The 17,024-nt window shown below is 43.9% G+C and overlaps 1 protein-coding gene across 3 annotated transcripts in view; it reads left to right on the forward strand.

The window, feature by feature from the left end:
- THSD1 (thrombospondin type 1 domain containing 1) overlaps positions 1-16,549 on the forward strand; it is a 30,315-nt gene extending 13,766 nt beyond the window's left edge. For all 3 annotated transcript variants that reach the window (XM_085578456.1, XM_021526607.4, XM_085578450.1), the window contains 2 exons: positions 6,645-6,803; positions 11,139-16,549. In XM_085578456.1, coding sequence (XP_085434582.1) covers positions 6,645-6,803; positions 11,139-12,514 — 1,535 coding nt within the window. In that variant the 3' untranslated portion in view covers positions 12,515-16,549. The remainder of the gene's footprint in view (positions 1-6,644; positions 6,804-11,138) is intronic.
- Positions 16,550-17,024: the final 475 nt, after the last annotated feature.

A 17,024-nucleotide genomic window follows, 5' to 3' on the forward strand; every position in this document is an offset into this window, starting at 1 on the left:
ATCATGAGGAGACCAGGAGTGTAGGACATGCTCCAGAGCACACAGTCTCAGACACACAACCTATGTTAATGAGGTTTCTTGTCTTATTTTGTGCTATTTCACAAATTCTAAAACTGTTAGCTATTTAATTAATTCTCTGTACTAAAAATGACCTCTATTTTCAGCACATGCCAAACCCAGTGCATAGTTCTCTTCATCTTAACTTCCCATCTGCATTCTCTGCTGGCACTCCCTCTCTTCTTTTGGCATAAGAAAGTCTACCTGAAAATGAAGGCATATTATTTTCTTAATGGAGGTAATTCTCCAGGAAAAAGGGAGACAGAATTCTAGTTTTTCATCTGTACCTGAGTGTATGTTACACTGATATGATCTAGATAATTACCCTTACAGATAAATCACTAGCATATGGTATAGATATGATACTGTGCCCAATATTTAACTGTTTTAATTTATGAGATCTCCATTAAGCAATGGTTCCCTGCAGTCTCTTCTGTTTCCTTAGGTTCCTCAGTAGCCCCATCCTTAAAACCACATTGGAAAGAATCAGGCTATGCCTCTTGAAGAGCGGAGTTAGGTCAATAGCTGCCAAGTCAAGAGTATCACATCTACAAAGCTGATGAAAGCAAAGCCACACCGGTGTAGTTGTAAATAAAATGTCAACCTGAAATTAATTAGACTGCAGCGCATCTGACTCTGTGCCTGTATCTTTGAGACTTCAAAGCCTGCAGGCAGTGTTTGAAAGGAGCAGGGTGTTCTGGGAGGGGCACATCAGCCTGAAGCCACGACAGATAAAGCGAACCTGTGCTGCTTGTGATAGCCATCAACCTCCTGGCTCCTCTGGAGAGGGCTCCCCTGAGCCCCCTCCCCCTGCTGCAGGGCACTGTGAGGTGCTCTACTTACAGCAGACCTCTGATAGCTGTTTGTGTAAAACATTGACTGCTGCAAGTCTCCTAATTTCTGGTTTGGACCTCCTGAAGTTTAAGGCAAGGAGAGGTGATAAATCTCTAGTCTGGGCTCTTGTGCCGTGTGGGCCATCATTTTTCATTCAGATACCCTAGTGCTGAGCCCCACGGCTAATCTTTGTATCTGACTGCCACTTACCCTCCAGAGAGTTATCGAGTCTTCTGCTGAAGACACTGCAAAACAGACTTTTCTGGTAATTTCTCTCAATGCTATTCTCTATGTATTCTTTTGAAAGGGAAACTTTGTGTGTTTCATAACTAAAGTGAATCTAGCTTCATCCTCTGGTGACTGAATTTTATTCTGCTGCTTTCTGATAGCTGTTTCCTATCTACTGTCTTTGCCTCACAAAGACATCTGCACATCCAAGTCATGTCACGTCTACCAGATTTTCTCAGTGTTCTTTCTAACAAACGGAAAAGATTAAGTCTTTAATTGGAAGGCATTTTCTTCAGGATTTGATTTATTTACTGATTCTGTTTCACTCCCTTTCTGTTATTTTAAACATTCAGGTTTATTTGACAGCCAGGGTACCAGCTTTGTATGCTGTGTTCAGACATCCTTCTCACTGATGCTGCTTGATCAGTAGCACTCTCCCTACCCCTTCCTCTGCTTTGATTCCACTGATTGCATTATGCGATTTTCCATAAAAAGTACTTTTACCCTGTAAACTCCTCTTGAGCTGTTTCAGTATGGAGCCTGCCATCCTGCAGGTGCAATTTTCATTCCTTCTTCCTACACTTCCTTTTCACTTTGCTGATTTAGGATCTATTTTCCTTTAATTATCCTAACTTAGCAAGTACCCTATGTTGCTCCATACAACTGCACTGTCTGCTTATGTCATTACAGGAGGGACATATTTTCTCAGTAATAATTTATATTTATTTTCATGTCAACTAGGGAAGCACTGAGCCTTATACTAATCCCTTTGGAATCTCTCCAAATGCATTCTCACTCAGTGATGGTTTTCTGTTGACAGTTGCATATCCAATCTGTCACTCAGCCAGTTCTTACTTCATTTAGCATATGCTCTATTGTTATGAAGCAAAGATATAGTTTTGTACAAGATCAAAGTTCCTAAATCATTCAAATGATCTTCATCCAAACCACAGATTATGAGATAAAATACGATTTTGCCACATCTCTTTTCCATAAATCAGACATGAGTTATGTTTCTGGTACTTTGTCAATCCTGCTCTTTACACCTCATTCAGGCCAAGTTTAGTACAGCCTTTTGGAACAGGAATCTAACTTGTGCTTGGAGCAGGAAGGAGAAAGCTCCCAGAGGCCCTGAGTGGGCCAGCAGCTCTTCGAGCCCAGGAGATCACCTTCAGAATAAGTGTCACAAAGAACCTATGCTATCCAAGACTGAATATATCTGTTAAAGGTGGGGAATACATACATTAATTGTGAGACAGCATTTGTGCAGTTTTCTGTAGACCCTAACTGGAGAATCTGTGAAAGTTAGTGAAAAAATTAACAGTGAGATGTGAATCATTTCATTCATCTTGGTGGGCTCTTCACTGTTTCACAGAGGAACATGCAGCTCATTTTTTTCTCCAATGTTTGACTGGATTATTGGGATGTCTGACGTAGGAAATTCTGTTAGATCATCTTATCCAGCAGCAGATGCACTGCAGGATCATTCTTTCCCATGCTTAATCCTGTGTTTTGCTCACCTGGGATTTAAGTGTCCCCAGCAGTGAGACTTCTGCTCTCCTTAGAAGGTTTTCCCATGTTCTAGCCTGTATCCTGCTTGTAACATTCAGGTCAAGATTGATATTAATCAGTAATGCTAAAGCATAGAAAAAGGCATGCTTTTTTCATATTTCTGGTGTTAATTAACACTTAATTCCTATTTCTGGTGTTAATTAAAACTTCTTTTCCAGTTCTTAGTTACACTCTAGAGACCAGTTTCAACTTTGGTGTGACTTACATTGAAGTCTCTTGCAGTTGCCTACAGCACAAATGAATTTTGTTCATCTAACTTTTGCTATTGGGATGTTGGCAGGGCATAAGAAATGCATCTGTTGCCTGAAAAAGGAAAGAGGAAGGTGTGGGAGGACCTTCTGAAAAATGGTCAGTAAGGGGGGAGAGGAGTAAATGGAGCATCTAGAGGTCAGGCAGGGATGTACAATTTCTGTCAAATTTTTGCTTCCTGAATAAAACTGTATGAATCAGATCTGCTCATTGGTAGGAAAGTCTGAGAACCAATTAGCTCTGTTGCCTGAATCTGTACCTGGGTTGGGTATTTATTTAGAAACAGGCATATGCAGGAGATCTGGGTGTGCTAGGGCTGGTTTGTATCACATCTACTTTTCCTGTGTCAGTAAATGCTTCATCTCCACACATTAGAAATAAATCAAGTTTTACAGACTCAATTAGAGACTCAACTTCTGGGAAAAAAAATTATTTTTAGGCTGTGCCTCCCCATTTCTTAACAATGCCTATTTGTGGGGAAAAGACTCTTAATTTTCCCATAGTCTAGGATTTCTTTCTTTAAGGGGATCCTTGTCCTTTCATTGTCCAAATTAGTAACCTATTGGAACATGTCACCATTTCAGTGCACCCAAGCTTCATTTCCATGGAAGGTTGAGAGGCTGTTTTCAGGACCTAAAAACCAATCTCAGCTTCCAAAAATATCCTGCAATCCCCTAGGCTAGCACAGATACTTACATGAACCTGTCAGTAATTGGTGATTTTGTCCCACACCACTGGCCTGGTTGAAGTGTTTAGGACTGTCATGTGTGTCAGGCTGGAAGATTGATGCTGAGTGTCCCTTGCTGACTGTGCTGATGGACAGCACTGCATGCACAAAATCTTGTGAACATGGAAATCTGAGGGGAGAAATTTATGCAGAGCAATAATTAACACAGTTAATTGCATTTATCTTTCATGTTGGCAGATCTGCCAACTGTCAGCTATTTCAAAACAACTCATCAGTTAGATGTCTTCACGTTGATAATTGATTCCTCAATTGTGTGTGAAGAAACCTCACGCTTATTAGAGCTAGTTAGCAGTACATGCCTTCTGGTTTTTCCCCTGGCATTTTCAGTCTATTTGTCTTAAATGGAGGTTAATAATTTCATTTCCTTGGGGGAGAATAAACTGTGCTTCATTTTCTTTTACATTCTGGTAATCGCAGGGGATTGTAGAGCAAGATGCAGGGGTTTAAATCTCCCATCTTTCATGGGAGCTGGAACATTTCTTGCTCTCCTGCTGTTTGAGTCACATTTCTTAGCCTCAAAACTATGGATGCCAAGTGTTTTTGCTAAGGAACTCTATACCTTTAGCCAAAGCCCAAGTCATTGAAAAGTGTCCTGGAGCAATGGGCACATGTTAAGTTTGACGTCAGTGTTGGAAAATTACTCATCCTAAATGTTCTTATATGTTGAAACCCACAGGCATCAATGTGGAGACTGTTGAGCACCCTCCACTATCACCAGTGTTAGCACTGGAGGCAACCAGAACCTTTCTGAGCCTGGCGCTGCATCTGACTTTAATTAACGGAAGTTTAAACTAGCAGGAAATGTGGAGAGAGGGAAACAAGTTAGCTCACGCACTGGAAATTATGACAGAAACTCAGCAAGCTGCTCACACAAAGAGTCTGTAGGTCTACAAGGAGGTAGGTCCTTCAAGTAGCCCCTCTTCCAGTGGTGAGGGACACTGCTGGAGTCCTTCATGATCCTGATATGAAGAAAACTGTTGGGAGATCCTATGTGATATATATGATATTATAGTATATATATATATATTACTATAAAATTATTTTTGAGAAGGCATCAGTGAGCCCTTGACTGTGTATTGATTATGAACATTTTTTCTTCCTGCCCTCAGTAATAACTTGGTTTGCTAACTGAAGTGGTTTTGCAAACGGTCCACAGTCTGTACCTTTTTGGGACTCCTTAATCCAACAAACATCCTCAGTTACCTACTTCTTGGCATCCTCTGATTCTCTTTTCCCTTGACACCATACACTTGCTCCATTTTGCACTTCACTGGGAGCTGACATGGCTGCAAACTGAAGGAGGAGTCTGAAAGCTCAGCCTGCCTTTAGGCTCATCACCAGCTCCAGAGACAGAGGGGTGTAAGCAGAGAGGGGCACAAAGAGCACAAAGTGAGATGCAGCCTGGGGTCTTGGATGTTGCAGTATTGTGGTGGAGTCGGTGACAAACAGCTGGAGTGGTCACTTGATAGTGGGTGGGCTTAGAACCACAGCAGCACCAGGGAGTCTTGTCAGGCCAGTCTCTCCTTGGCATTAGGCTAGGCAGATGTCCTGGGGCACTCAGGCACACAAATGTGGTGAGTGTGTGCCCACACATGCTCTGCAGCCTTGGCTGGCAGCACAAGTGTAAGCTCAAACTCTGGGGCCCCATCCTGCAGTGCAGACAAGGACCTGCACCAGGAGGGCAGCTCCACTGGTCCTCTTAGGCTGCTCACATTAATGCTGACATGGTCACAAAACTCTTAGGACAGGGCCCAAAGCAGTTACAATTTAATGTTTATTGAAACACAGCTGTATTTATTCTTGTTAGAGACATTTAAAAATAATAACACACTAGGAACAATACAGCAACCAATAAAACATGAAATCATAAAACCATTTTCAGTCATGCAACACTCTCTAGTGCTTGGACACCATAACTTGGTTAAGGACTCGGGGCATGCTAGCAGCAGTAATAAAATTAAAAATCATAGCTTGTGTTGGCAGTAGCAACACCATGAATTATCTAAAAGAGCAAAGTTTAACCTGGTCTACTTTCAAAAAATTTCATTTAGCTGTTTTTCATCTTCATCTGTGAGCAGTGAAATTGAGTTAAGTAGTCTCTTGTTCTTCCATCTGTCAGTCAGCTGATCCATAGGAGTGTCCCCAGGGGCTTTATCTTTTAAGATTGCACCTGAGCTCATGCATTGGTTTGGAATTTAAAGTTGTGGCTCTGCCTCAGTGTCACAGCTGTCACACAGGGACAGGAGTGGTCTCATTTTTCTCTCTCTGGGTTCTCACTGCCATAAAGTTCGAATGTGGAGATCACTGGATGAGGATGTAAGAAAAAGAGGGATTTTATTACACGTTAAAAAATTATAATGTAGCATTAGAACCTGAGCCTGCCTCCAGGTAAAATAAATAAATGAACATGCAAAATTCCATCCATGAGTTAATTGCCTAATCATAAGCAGTAAAACAATAGAGACCTATAAGTTGTGAGATGAATGATTCAATAACATGCTTATGTGCTGGGAAGAAAATAAAGAGTAAACCAATGTTGTAATTTCATTAGGCCTTGTAGGCTTATCATCCTGATGCAGTCATATAAATCAGCAATAACAGTCAATCAAGTTATCCTGCTGTAAATGCACTGTTTGTCAGGCAGGAATTTGATAAATATATAAATTACCAGCCCACTTCAAAGATCTGTGGATTCATTTCCTTTTGCTGTTGTTCCAGGCAGAACCTGCCTGCCAGTTGACTAAACACTGTGTTGCAGGCTGACACTGGGGTGAAAAAAGGAAAACAACAAGTGGAAACTTTGGCTCATTCCTGGATGCCACTTGCTATTTTGGTCTTGCTGTTTGCATTGTTTGGTTATTTACTGCTGTTTTCTGAAAAAGAAGACAAATGGCTGTGTCTTTAAAGGTAAGGAGGCAGACACATTCCTCATTGCTGTGAGCTTGTGTATTTGTAGAAACGTGGAGCCGGTGGCAGCCCTGGAGCCCATGCAGTGTCACCTGTGGGGACGGAATCCGGGAGCGCTTCCGAGAGTGCCTCACCTCCTCGCCGGCAAAACCAGGCTGCGCTGGATCGCCGAGGGAGACTTCCCTGTGCTCGCTGGAGGAGTGTGTGTGTATGTAGCTCTGCTGTCCTCTTCCCCTGGTCCCGTGACCACCGTGGCAAAAGCAAAGTATAAAATGGAAACAACCCCTCTCTTTCAGTCATACTGATTTGGGGGGCTGTCACATTCCTGTGGTTGATGGAGCAGGGCAGGAGCCTCTGTGCATTTGATTGTGGGACACTGGAGATAGGGTTCCAAGGCATAATATTTCTGAATGCCATGAGTGCAATGGAAACAGTTTAAAATCTCCAGGATTATCAGAGTGGAGAAGTCCTGAAAGAGAGATCTTGAGGCTATCAGAACATGTTCAGTAGTGAAAGCCAAAGACTCCAGTGGGAACCGATTAAAAAGTTAAAGCCGGTTAGAAAAGGGTGCTTGTTCCAGCTGGGACCTGTGGTGTGAGATTACCATTCTGTGAGTTTTTTGAGGTGGCAGTGCCAGGTCTCCCCCTGCTCCAGCCTGCCACTGCTGCTGCCCTGTGACAGGGCAGGCTGGCTGTAACTGATAGGTAAGGCTTTATAAAACCTTTATAAACCCTTTACTATCGGTAACAACTGGCCACTGCTGGTGGTGGCAAGTAAGTGCAGATACAAGAGAACTGAGCCTTCTATAAGATGATAGGTGGATTACAGCAACCACATGGCCTTCAGTGAGGCTGCATGAGGCTGTGCCAGCACCACAGCTGGGTGCTGACAGCCACCATTGAGGGGCATGAGAAGTGTCCTCTTCAGCAGGGTGCTGCTGCTTAGTCTGTGCAAAACTTTTGCTTCTTGCAAATTCCATGCTGAAAAGAAGTGTGCTGATGCCAAGGGACCACAGAGAACAGAAAGCTGATCTACAAACTCCAGTGCTTTTGCGTCCCACAGGGGGTAGGGATGGGGAAGGAAAGATGTCCAGGAACTGTGCAGGCTCCTAGGATCTCAGACTGTAATTTAACAGATGTTTTAAGCTATTGCAAAGTGACCAGTGCCTTACTCCTTGCTTTGGCTGCTTGCAGGCACTTCTTTCTGCTTGCAAAATGGAGTGTGTAGAACTGGATTAGAGGCAGCTAAAAATGGACAGTTTGGGGATGTGAGGAGTTGTTTAGCTCATGGCCACTGTGGTGCTTATGCTGCTGAAAAGGAAAGGACAGCAGGGGGAGAGAATATGCAACTGGAGCAGGAAGAGGGGAGGACTATGTTTTTAATGGAAGTGTTAGCTTGAACCAGCTTTGAGGTGTCCAAGGATGAAGGCCTCAGAAGTATACAGGCAGGACTGAAATGTATTGTGGAACGCTGCAGGAAATAGGTTGTGTTTAACAAAAGTTTGGGTGAATGGAAAACACTAAAAATTATATTCCATCAAAGTATTACATGTTGTCAATGGTCATGAAGCACTGGGAGTGTTTTAACAGGTCTAATGTTTTTAATGACTTGAAAATGCTGGCCATGTGGGTTTGCTTATTTAGTAAAGCTCTAAGTAAAAGCAGCGAGGAACAATTTAGATGCTTTGGGCCCCCAGCTTAAACCAGCCCTGCTCTAGTTGTCCTCTCTATGCCAGATTCTCTGAGGCTGCTGTGGGCAGCAATGTCACCACCAAAATGCAGTGGGGTTGCTAGTGTTTTTCCAAAGCTGCTGTTGAGCTGTGTTATCCCACGCCTCCTGTCTATCTTCTGGAGGGGTATGTCTCTAAGTATATAATTTGGTTTGGCTCCTTACCACCTCTGGAGGTCAGAGAGCAGTCCTGGTGCAGGGAGCTCACTGGAGGGGGTTCCCTGCATGCAGAGCATGTGCTGGAAACATGATTTTTCTGTGGGCCTTTCTCTGCATGCATGGAGGTGACGGGCCTCTAGTGCTTCTCAGAGGGGTCACTCCTCCTGTGCCAATGTGCAGCTGTAAAAGGTGTATGCTGGTTTCCAAAAATCCTGTGCATACACTGTGCACACACCTGTGGCAGTCTGGTTGGACTCAGCGGGTCTGGACAATCCCCAGATTCCAGTGAGGTCTCTAGGTTAATAAGAAGGGTTAATACATAGCACAGATGCAAAGGAGGCCTGCATCTGCACCCATTGCCGTGTGATCATCTGGAGGAAATAGCTTGCTTCTGTCTTGCACATGTTTTCTAATCCTCCTGCTCCCACATGGGGCAGGTTCCTTTACAGAATCACATACATGATTTCATCCCATTGAATCTCAGCTTGCTCAAGAAGTGGTTTTACACTCTGACTTTGTAGTGTTCATCCACTGCCTGATCTCAAGCTGGGAGTGTCACCCTCACCCTTTCCACTCTGGCTGTCTACAGCTTTTGGAAGCAGACAGGTTCTGTTTCCAGCATAGCTCTTAAGACATTAGTCCAGCAGATGGAGCAAATGGCTGAATGAGCAAGGCCAGCACGCAGTGTAGGGGCCAGTGAGGTGCAGGGAGAAGTGAACCATAGGGACCCAGTCCTGTTTCAAACCTCTCAGTTCCTTGCTGTTAGCTGTGTACCCCAAACAGTGCAGCACAGTGTGCATTACAAACATGAGCAGACGTGACTGAGAGAAGGATGAGAAATTAATTCATTGCTCTGCTGCAGTGGTGCTGAATAGAGCAAATGCTGGCCCTGCCTGCTTCTCTGAGGTCAGCTTGTTCACTCCCCACTCAGGTGTCCAGAGCAGCAGTGCGCTGGGCTCTGGCACAGGGGCTTGGACTGAATGCAAATTTTAGAGACCTTCCTGTAAAATTCAGCAGGCAGTGGTCTTGTTCTTGAAGTTGGTTTCAAGATCTCAGAGTGACACAAAGATCAAAGTTAATCCAATGGCAGGATTTTTTAGAGGACTTGGGATTGTTAGGTAGCCCTGAAATAGGGAAGTGGAGCTCCTTCCCAGCCCAGCACCCTGCATGTCTGTTCTGTAGCAGCCTGAGACCTTCTGCCTGTGTTCATCGGTGCATTTGTGCATCCTGCCCACCTAACAGCTGCACTACCAGCTTGCTGTTGAGTGTGTGTTCTCCTGAATTATGGGAAGTACATGGTGTCCAGTTCTTGTTATTCTGCAGTCACATTTCCTATTCCCAGACAGTCACTGTGGTGCAGGCAGGAGCACCTGCCAAGTCTTACAGCTGTCTGTCTGTCAGTCTTATGGAAGGCTTTGGGTTCTGGATAAAACTAGAGACTAGAGCAGGGTTATGCAGTGGTTTTGTTGGAGCTCACACCTTTATGGCCCGCTCTTGTCAACTGCAACTAACCAGCCTTATCCTCCAACAAAATCTTCATGGCTGTAGGGAGCTGATGTCTGACTAGAACAAAAGAATTTGGGCAGTGGTAACAGATACTAAAATTAGCTACTGAACCAATTAATCCACTTTCAACCATGCTGTATTCTGCTCAAGATTGCCCCTGAAATGCTTGAGACCTCAGTCAAAAAAAAAAAAAAAGAATCACCAATTTGTCATTGGTTCAGCCATCTGTAATGTGGTGGAATGGACTAGTGAGAGGTTTAAACAGGGCTGTGGACATCTCTGAGATTGTCACATAACAGGTTAGAATCATAGAATATCTCAAATTGGAAGTGGCCCATAAGGATCATAGAGTCCAACTCCCTGCTCCCCCAGGACTACTAAGCTAAACCATATGAGTGAGAGCATCATCCAGACAGCCTGTGAATTCTGGCCATGATGACTTCCCTAAGGTGCCTGTCCCAGTGACTAATTATCTTCTCAGTGAAGAAAGGTTTGCAGAGTATTCTTCCCTGTTCGAAGTCCCATCTCCAATCTACAACAGAAGGGTATCAATAGTAGAATGCTGGAGAAAGCAATGGCATTTTCAGTTGAAAGCTTGCTGTGGCATGGGACGGTTTTGTCCTCTGGGACTGTGGCACCAGACAGTGGTAGAAACATCCTCAGAGGACTGCTTAGAAAAGCTGCCTCTCCTGATGCTGCCTCTGTCTTCAAATTAATTTCAATTCTCACACCCACTTAAGCTCTCCTGAAAATAATTTTAAATTGATACCTGAAGTACTAGCCTGGTTTGAATTATTTTTGCCCCCTTTACGTCACTTTTCAACAGGGAATCTAAATGTACTTCATAAAGAAAGGCAGAGTTCCTTCATTTTACAGGTATTCATTAATACCTTATGGAAATGGCAGAACAGGAAAAAATACTTATGACATTTAAAAGGTCTGTGGGAGCCTTGGTTTAAAGTAAGTATATATCCATGCCAGTTTGAAGTCATCAAATTGTAAGTCATCTCCAATGAGCAAATTTTAATGGCAGACAACTTCCTATACTGTATTAATGTCTTCTTTTCCTTAGTAGTGAAGTATCCATCCTCAAATACCAAAATGCTGCTGCCAGTGCAACTCTGACAGATGTGTGTGTTCTTTCTTACAGCTGTCCAGCCTCCCACCCCACCTTCTGTTCAGCCAGGAGAGGACCAGAAAGCAAATAATATAGTTACCATCACAGGTATCTCACTGTGCTTGTTCATCATCTTTGCCACTGTTCTTATCACCCTCTGGAGGAAGCTCTGCAGAGCTCAGAAGTGCAGCACTGCTGTCCGACGAAACTCCGTCCATTCCCCCGGCTTCCGGAAGAACTCAGATGAGGAGAACATTTGCCAAGGCAACAAGCAACGGGACAGCTTTGTTGAAGGAGGGGATGCCCCTGTTAACATTCCCCTAACCTACAGGCGAAGCCTCCAATTTGCGCAAGAAGATGATGCCTCTGGAAATGAAAACTTTCAGCCAAATGCCCAAAAAATAATCCCTCCAATTTTCAGCTACCGCCTGGCACAGCAGCAGCTGAAAGAGATGAAGAAGAAAGGCCTGACGGAGACCACTAAGGTGTACCATGTCTCTCAGAATCCTCTCACAGACACAGTTCTTGGTGCCACCACGATGCTTCCCCTGAGCAGGGAAAACCAAGAGGAGGCAGCGGCTAACAAATTTCGGATCAAATCACCATTTCTGGACCAGCCAGCCAGTCAGTCCAAGTTCCTGGGAGAAGGCTCTCACCCTAGGCTGGATTTTCCATTCTCACAGGCCAATCCTGCAATGAGCCCTACCCAAACCTTGGTAAGAAGAGGTCATTTCAAGCACCAGGATAACAGAGTGGACTTGCCTGAGAGGGGCTGTCACAAAAACTCGCAGTTCAGAAGAACAGCCAGTTTCCATGAAACTAAAAAAGCCAGGCCTTTCAGAGAGAGAAGCATGTCCACACTCACACCCCGACAGACTCCTCTCTACAGCTCCAGGACCAGGACGTGGGACCAGGGTCTGGAGGACAGGACACGGCCAAAATCGAGAAACACTAATCCAGCTTGTGAAAAGCTGGATCAGCCCCACAGTGCTGTGCTGGGGTGTGAACCACAGGGCCATGGCGCAAAGCCCCACCACAGGGCAGGTCCCCTGGTGAGGAAGCTGGACTTGATCACAGACCGCCAGCCTGCCGGTCAGGAGAAGGCAGCTGAGAAGCCTGAGCCCAGCCGAAGTAAGAGGGGCCCTTCACCTAACCCCAAAGGTGTATGGCGGAAAGAAACCGGCCCAAACAGCAGAGATAATTCCCAGAGAGGCCTAAGCATCAGCCCTGCCCAGTATCGAAGGGACAAGTGCCAGAGCTTCCCTCTGGACCCTGAGTTTGCCTTTTATGACAATTCTACTTTTGGCTTAACGGAGGCGGAACAGCAGATGATTGACCTCCCTGGGTATTTTGGCTCAAATGAAGAAGATGAAACAAGTACTCTGAGCATTGAGAAGCTGGTGATCTGAGTGACTCATTGCAGCCCTGCAGGAGTGGCGTGCGTGGGAGAGGATCTGCGGGATCGGCTGGCTTCAGGTGAAAGAGCGAGCAGGAGTCACGTTACCTCCACACACGGCAGCAGGGAGTAATGCCCCAGGTCTGGCTTGTGGGAACATATTCCATTCTATTTACTGAAATTTTCATATAAATATTTTTTGTATGTATGTGTGTACAAGACACACAAAGTACCCTGGGAAAGAATAAGTTAGCTAAGATGTGGCACAGGAATATTCAATGATTTTGTTGTGTAAAGCAGTCATGTTTTGTGCATCATACATGATGAGTGCCACTGACATTTCCCACCTTATTGACTGTGTACTGGTAGACTGTGAGATAATGAAGCATCACTGTCCAGCATCCTCAGCCATCTGCCCTGATTAGTGAATCATTTCCCATCTAGAAAGCACAAAGCTCAATCTGTGGGCAGTTTTCATCTTTTTTCTTTGATAGTTATCAGTGAACTGCATTGACTTGTAATTATTACTCAAATAACTCATATGGTGGGAGGGTTTTTAACTGGTTGCATGAAAGTGCAAACAATTGATGCTGAGTACTTGAGTGAATTTAAAATTGTGGAGACATTTTCATCATTCAAGACTTTGTTATTTTCTAACTGTCAATATTTATATCGAGAAAACAATGCACAAATATTTACAGGAAATTAGTACAAAACGTATGCTACAGGGAGGGCAAAGCAAACAGGTGATCAAATTTTAGTCCTCACAGAAATGTTACCGCAGCATGTTACCTGTAAAAAGCAGTGAGAGAACTGTTGAATTATGCATCCTTTCCATAGTCATCCTTTCCTTTATTAAAACTTCTAAATGTAAATACATTGACAATAATACTAATATGGCAAGCTCAAAATAAATTATGAACAAAACCAGCAGACAGCAAGATTATTTGATTAATACCTGTTCTGGGAACAAAAAATTAAAATGGCTTGAAATATCTAGTGATTTACAGAGAATTTTTCAGAATCATTTACATTGGAAAGACTTCTAAAATAATTAAGTCCAACCATTAATGTAACACCATGGTGTTTGCCACTAAACCATATCCCTTAACTGCCACATCCACACACCTTTTGAACACTTCCAAGGACAGTGATTCCACTGATTCCCTGGGATGCCTGTTCCAATGCCTGACCACTCTTTCAGTGAATAAATTTTCCCTCATATCAAATGTAAATCTCCCCTGGCATAACTTGAGGCCATTTCCTCTGATCCTGTCACTTTTTAACCTGGGAGAAGGAGCCAACCAACCCCTTCCTTGCTACAACCTCATTTCAGGGAATTGTAGAGAGCAGTAACAGTGAGCTACAAAAGCCATGATGGGCTTTTTGTTGTGTTTTAAAACCGGACATCACAAATTTGCCATTAGATTCTGCTGTAAGTATTCAGAGTTGGGTTGGAACTCCAATTAACAGCAGAAGCAGAGCTCAGGCCTTAGTGAATGACTAAGACTTTTCTTGCCATTTGTTAGGATAAACGTCTCTCCGGGGACGTTGCAAAGACCAGGGGAATGCTAGTGGGCAGAAACAAGAAAAGAGGAGATGCTGCACGTGGAGGTTGATGTAAGAGAAGAAAGGTTTAGGCAGTAGATTGTTAGTCTTAAGACCACCTCTCTCCTTAAGGAGCCCAACCCTACATGCTCTTTAACCTGCCTTGTGGGTGAGAAAGCAAAATTAGCATGTGCTCCATTGCCATGAAGTAGGCTGCTATCTTTCTCAAAACTGGCTTTCTGAGCAGAGAGAGAGATTTCCCAATCCCACACTGTTTCCTCTCCTACAAGCCAACAGCAATTTTAAAGGAAGAGCAGCATTGTTGTGTGTAGGCTGCCAGTTTCCGATGGCACCCTGCTGCAGTGTCCAAAGCTGGCACAGGTAGCTTGACAGGCACACAGTGTTGCTTGCTGTGACAACATAGGAGGAGCAAGCCTCAGCATTTGGCCACCAGAGTCAAATCTGGCTGTTTGAATGGCCTTTCTGATGGGTGATGTTTTGCAGCTGCTGCTGGAGTGAGGGATCTGACTCACTGGGTGATGTGAGCTCCTTCTTTCCCAGGAGCCATGCCAAGATGCCAGTGTTCAGCCCTTGGCCCAGCGTGGTGTTGGTACCAGCAATGCATTCCCATGAACTGTCAGCTTGAAAAGCTGTTTAAAGCGTTCAAGAACATGTTCACGCTTGAAGAGTTATCCAAAGGCAATCAAATGTAATGAGTCTTTAAATTGACTTAAATGAGCTGGAAATCAGACCTCTGAAAAAATTGCTGCTCAGGTTACTTACCCTGCCTGTACTAAGGTAAGGTCTGTGATGTAAAGTACCTTCTCCCTGAAGCAGTGATCCATCATCATTGGAGCTGCAGGGCTGCTGTATCTGTTTAAGCTTTGTTGAGCCTCTCAGCATGGGAGAGAGACCCTGGAGAAATGGGAGATCAAATTGCAGTGCAGCAACATTCAGCAAGCATTTCCCTAAGCTTCAGCGGGAGGATTGCAGCTTGGCAGTAGCCCTCAGATCCATCCAGTAAATACTCAGCTAGTGGCATTCCACCCTGTTTATTAAGATTAAAGGTGGTTCTGAAATGCTTCCTGGGGTTTGCTGTGGAATTTGCAGGCTCCTGCACAAAGCTCTGTGATCCTTGCATCTCAGAGGGAGTTTCCTTTGCCACAGAAGGGCAGAGAAGGGGCAACATTGCTCTAAATCAGATGGTGCTTTCTGCAAAGTTGTCCCAGTGTTGGGCTGTCTTATGCATGTACTTAGGTACACTTTACATCAAAGGCAGCAGGGCAAACCCCTTCCCTCCCAGCTTGTCATACCTTGTCCTCCCTTTCTCTCTCAGAGACAGGAAAAACACCATAACATTGATGCCTGCTGCTCCATACTGACACACAGGGAAGCAGGCTCCATAGTCTGGGCTTCACATCACTCATTGCTCATTCACTGGGGAATGGGACTGGGTGCTGATTAAGCCCTGCTGACTTCATCTCCAGCTTGATATTCCATTATCAGGTGGGTTACCAGATGCTTAATGAACTGCCAGACCACAAATGCTGTCCCCTAAGTGCTGTAGTTTCCACAGTCTTTGCTCTACTTCCTTAGCGCTCTCTACTGAAGAATGGGATTGAGCATGAACCGCCAGAAGGCATAAACTTACCTCACATGTCTTCCACCTAAAAATTATCCTTTCTGCCCTCAGTACTGCATCAGGGGCCACACAGTTATAATGTGTCCTTATGTCTCAATATGCAGTTACAACCCCTTACACTAAGATTTTACCATATCAAAATACAGAAGCAGTGATCGGAAGGGAAAGATTAAGTGCTGCCTTTTTGCAGCCCTTTCTTCACAAGAGCAATTTCATTTCAGACATGTTGGTGAAAATTTAACTCCACATGAGCATGCTTGAGAAGAGGGCAGGGGGGCAGTCTAGCCAAGGGCATAGGCTCTAGGAGCACAGCCCCTGGAGTGCTGCCTATTACACTGGGAGGTTCATGTTTGTAGTCACTGGGATGTCTAGGAAGCACAGGAACCAAACCAAGTTTTAAACTGAACCTTCACCTCATGCCTCTGCATTGTCTCTGGGACACCCTGAGCCATGAAAATTAAATTTACCTTGCAGACCCTTTCAGCTACCCAGGACAACAGATGAAAAAGCACCAGAGCCAACACTGAAAGAATACATTTCTCATATTATGAGCTTTCCATGATTTTGATCCAGATTTCATTCACGTCCCTATTATTGAAAACCAGATAAAAAGCATTAAGTCCTACTCAGATGGTTTTATTTCACTCTTTATCAGTATGTATACAAATTACGGTATGTATGGATATAAAAGCAAGTAAATGGGAAAGGAATATCAGTTTAAAAATTATTATAAATCAGAAAAAAAGGAAACATTTATTCTACAGTATAGTAGTTAAATTATTTGCATCAAGCTAATACTGCTGTTCATTTTAAACTGTTGTTATTAAGAGCTGTAGAAAATAAATCTTCAGTATTCCATTTTTTCAGTCATTTGTGTTGCTCTTTCATTTCACCCAGTGAGACTATGAAAAGAGTGTGCCTTGTGATTCAACCACTTTTAGATTCCCCTTCACTAATGCAAAGTGATCTGGTAAGTTACAGGAGAACATACAGGAGAATCGTGACTGCATTTTAGGAACTCCTAGAAATATCTGCGCTCACCTAAATTTTAGTAAAATCTGCATAATTTTATTTTGTGGCTTAAGTCTGGTTGGCAGGATTGTTTTTTAATTTATTGTACTCTAGCAGTGGATCAGCAATGGGAAGCTATTGGAATGGAACTCACACTGTCCATATTGTGGGTGTTTACTTTGAAGCAGCATTAGTCTAGATGCACATTAGCTGTTGGAGCATGTCTGTCCACAGGTTTGGTTTCACACACTCCAGGTGCACTCTGCAACTGAAGTGTGGCAATTAGAACCATAGGGAAAGTTGCTTAAAAAACATTCTCCTG

This window comes from Lonchura striata, chromosome 1 (genome assembly GCF_050655825.1).
Source record: "Lonchura striata isolate lonStrDom1 chromosome 1, ASM5065582v1, whole genome shotgun sequence".
Lineage (NCBI taxonomy): Eukaryota > Metazoa > Chordata > Aves > Passeriformes > Estrildidae > Lonchura > Lonchura striata.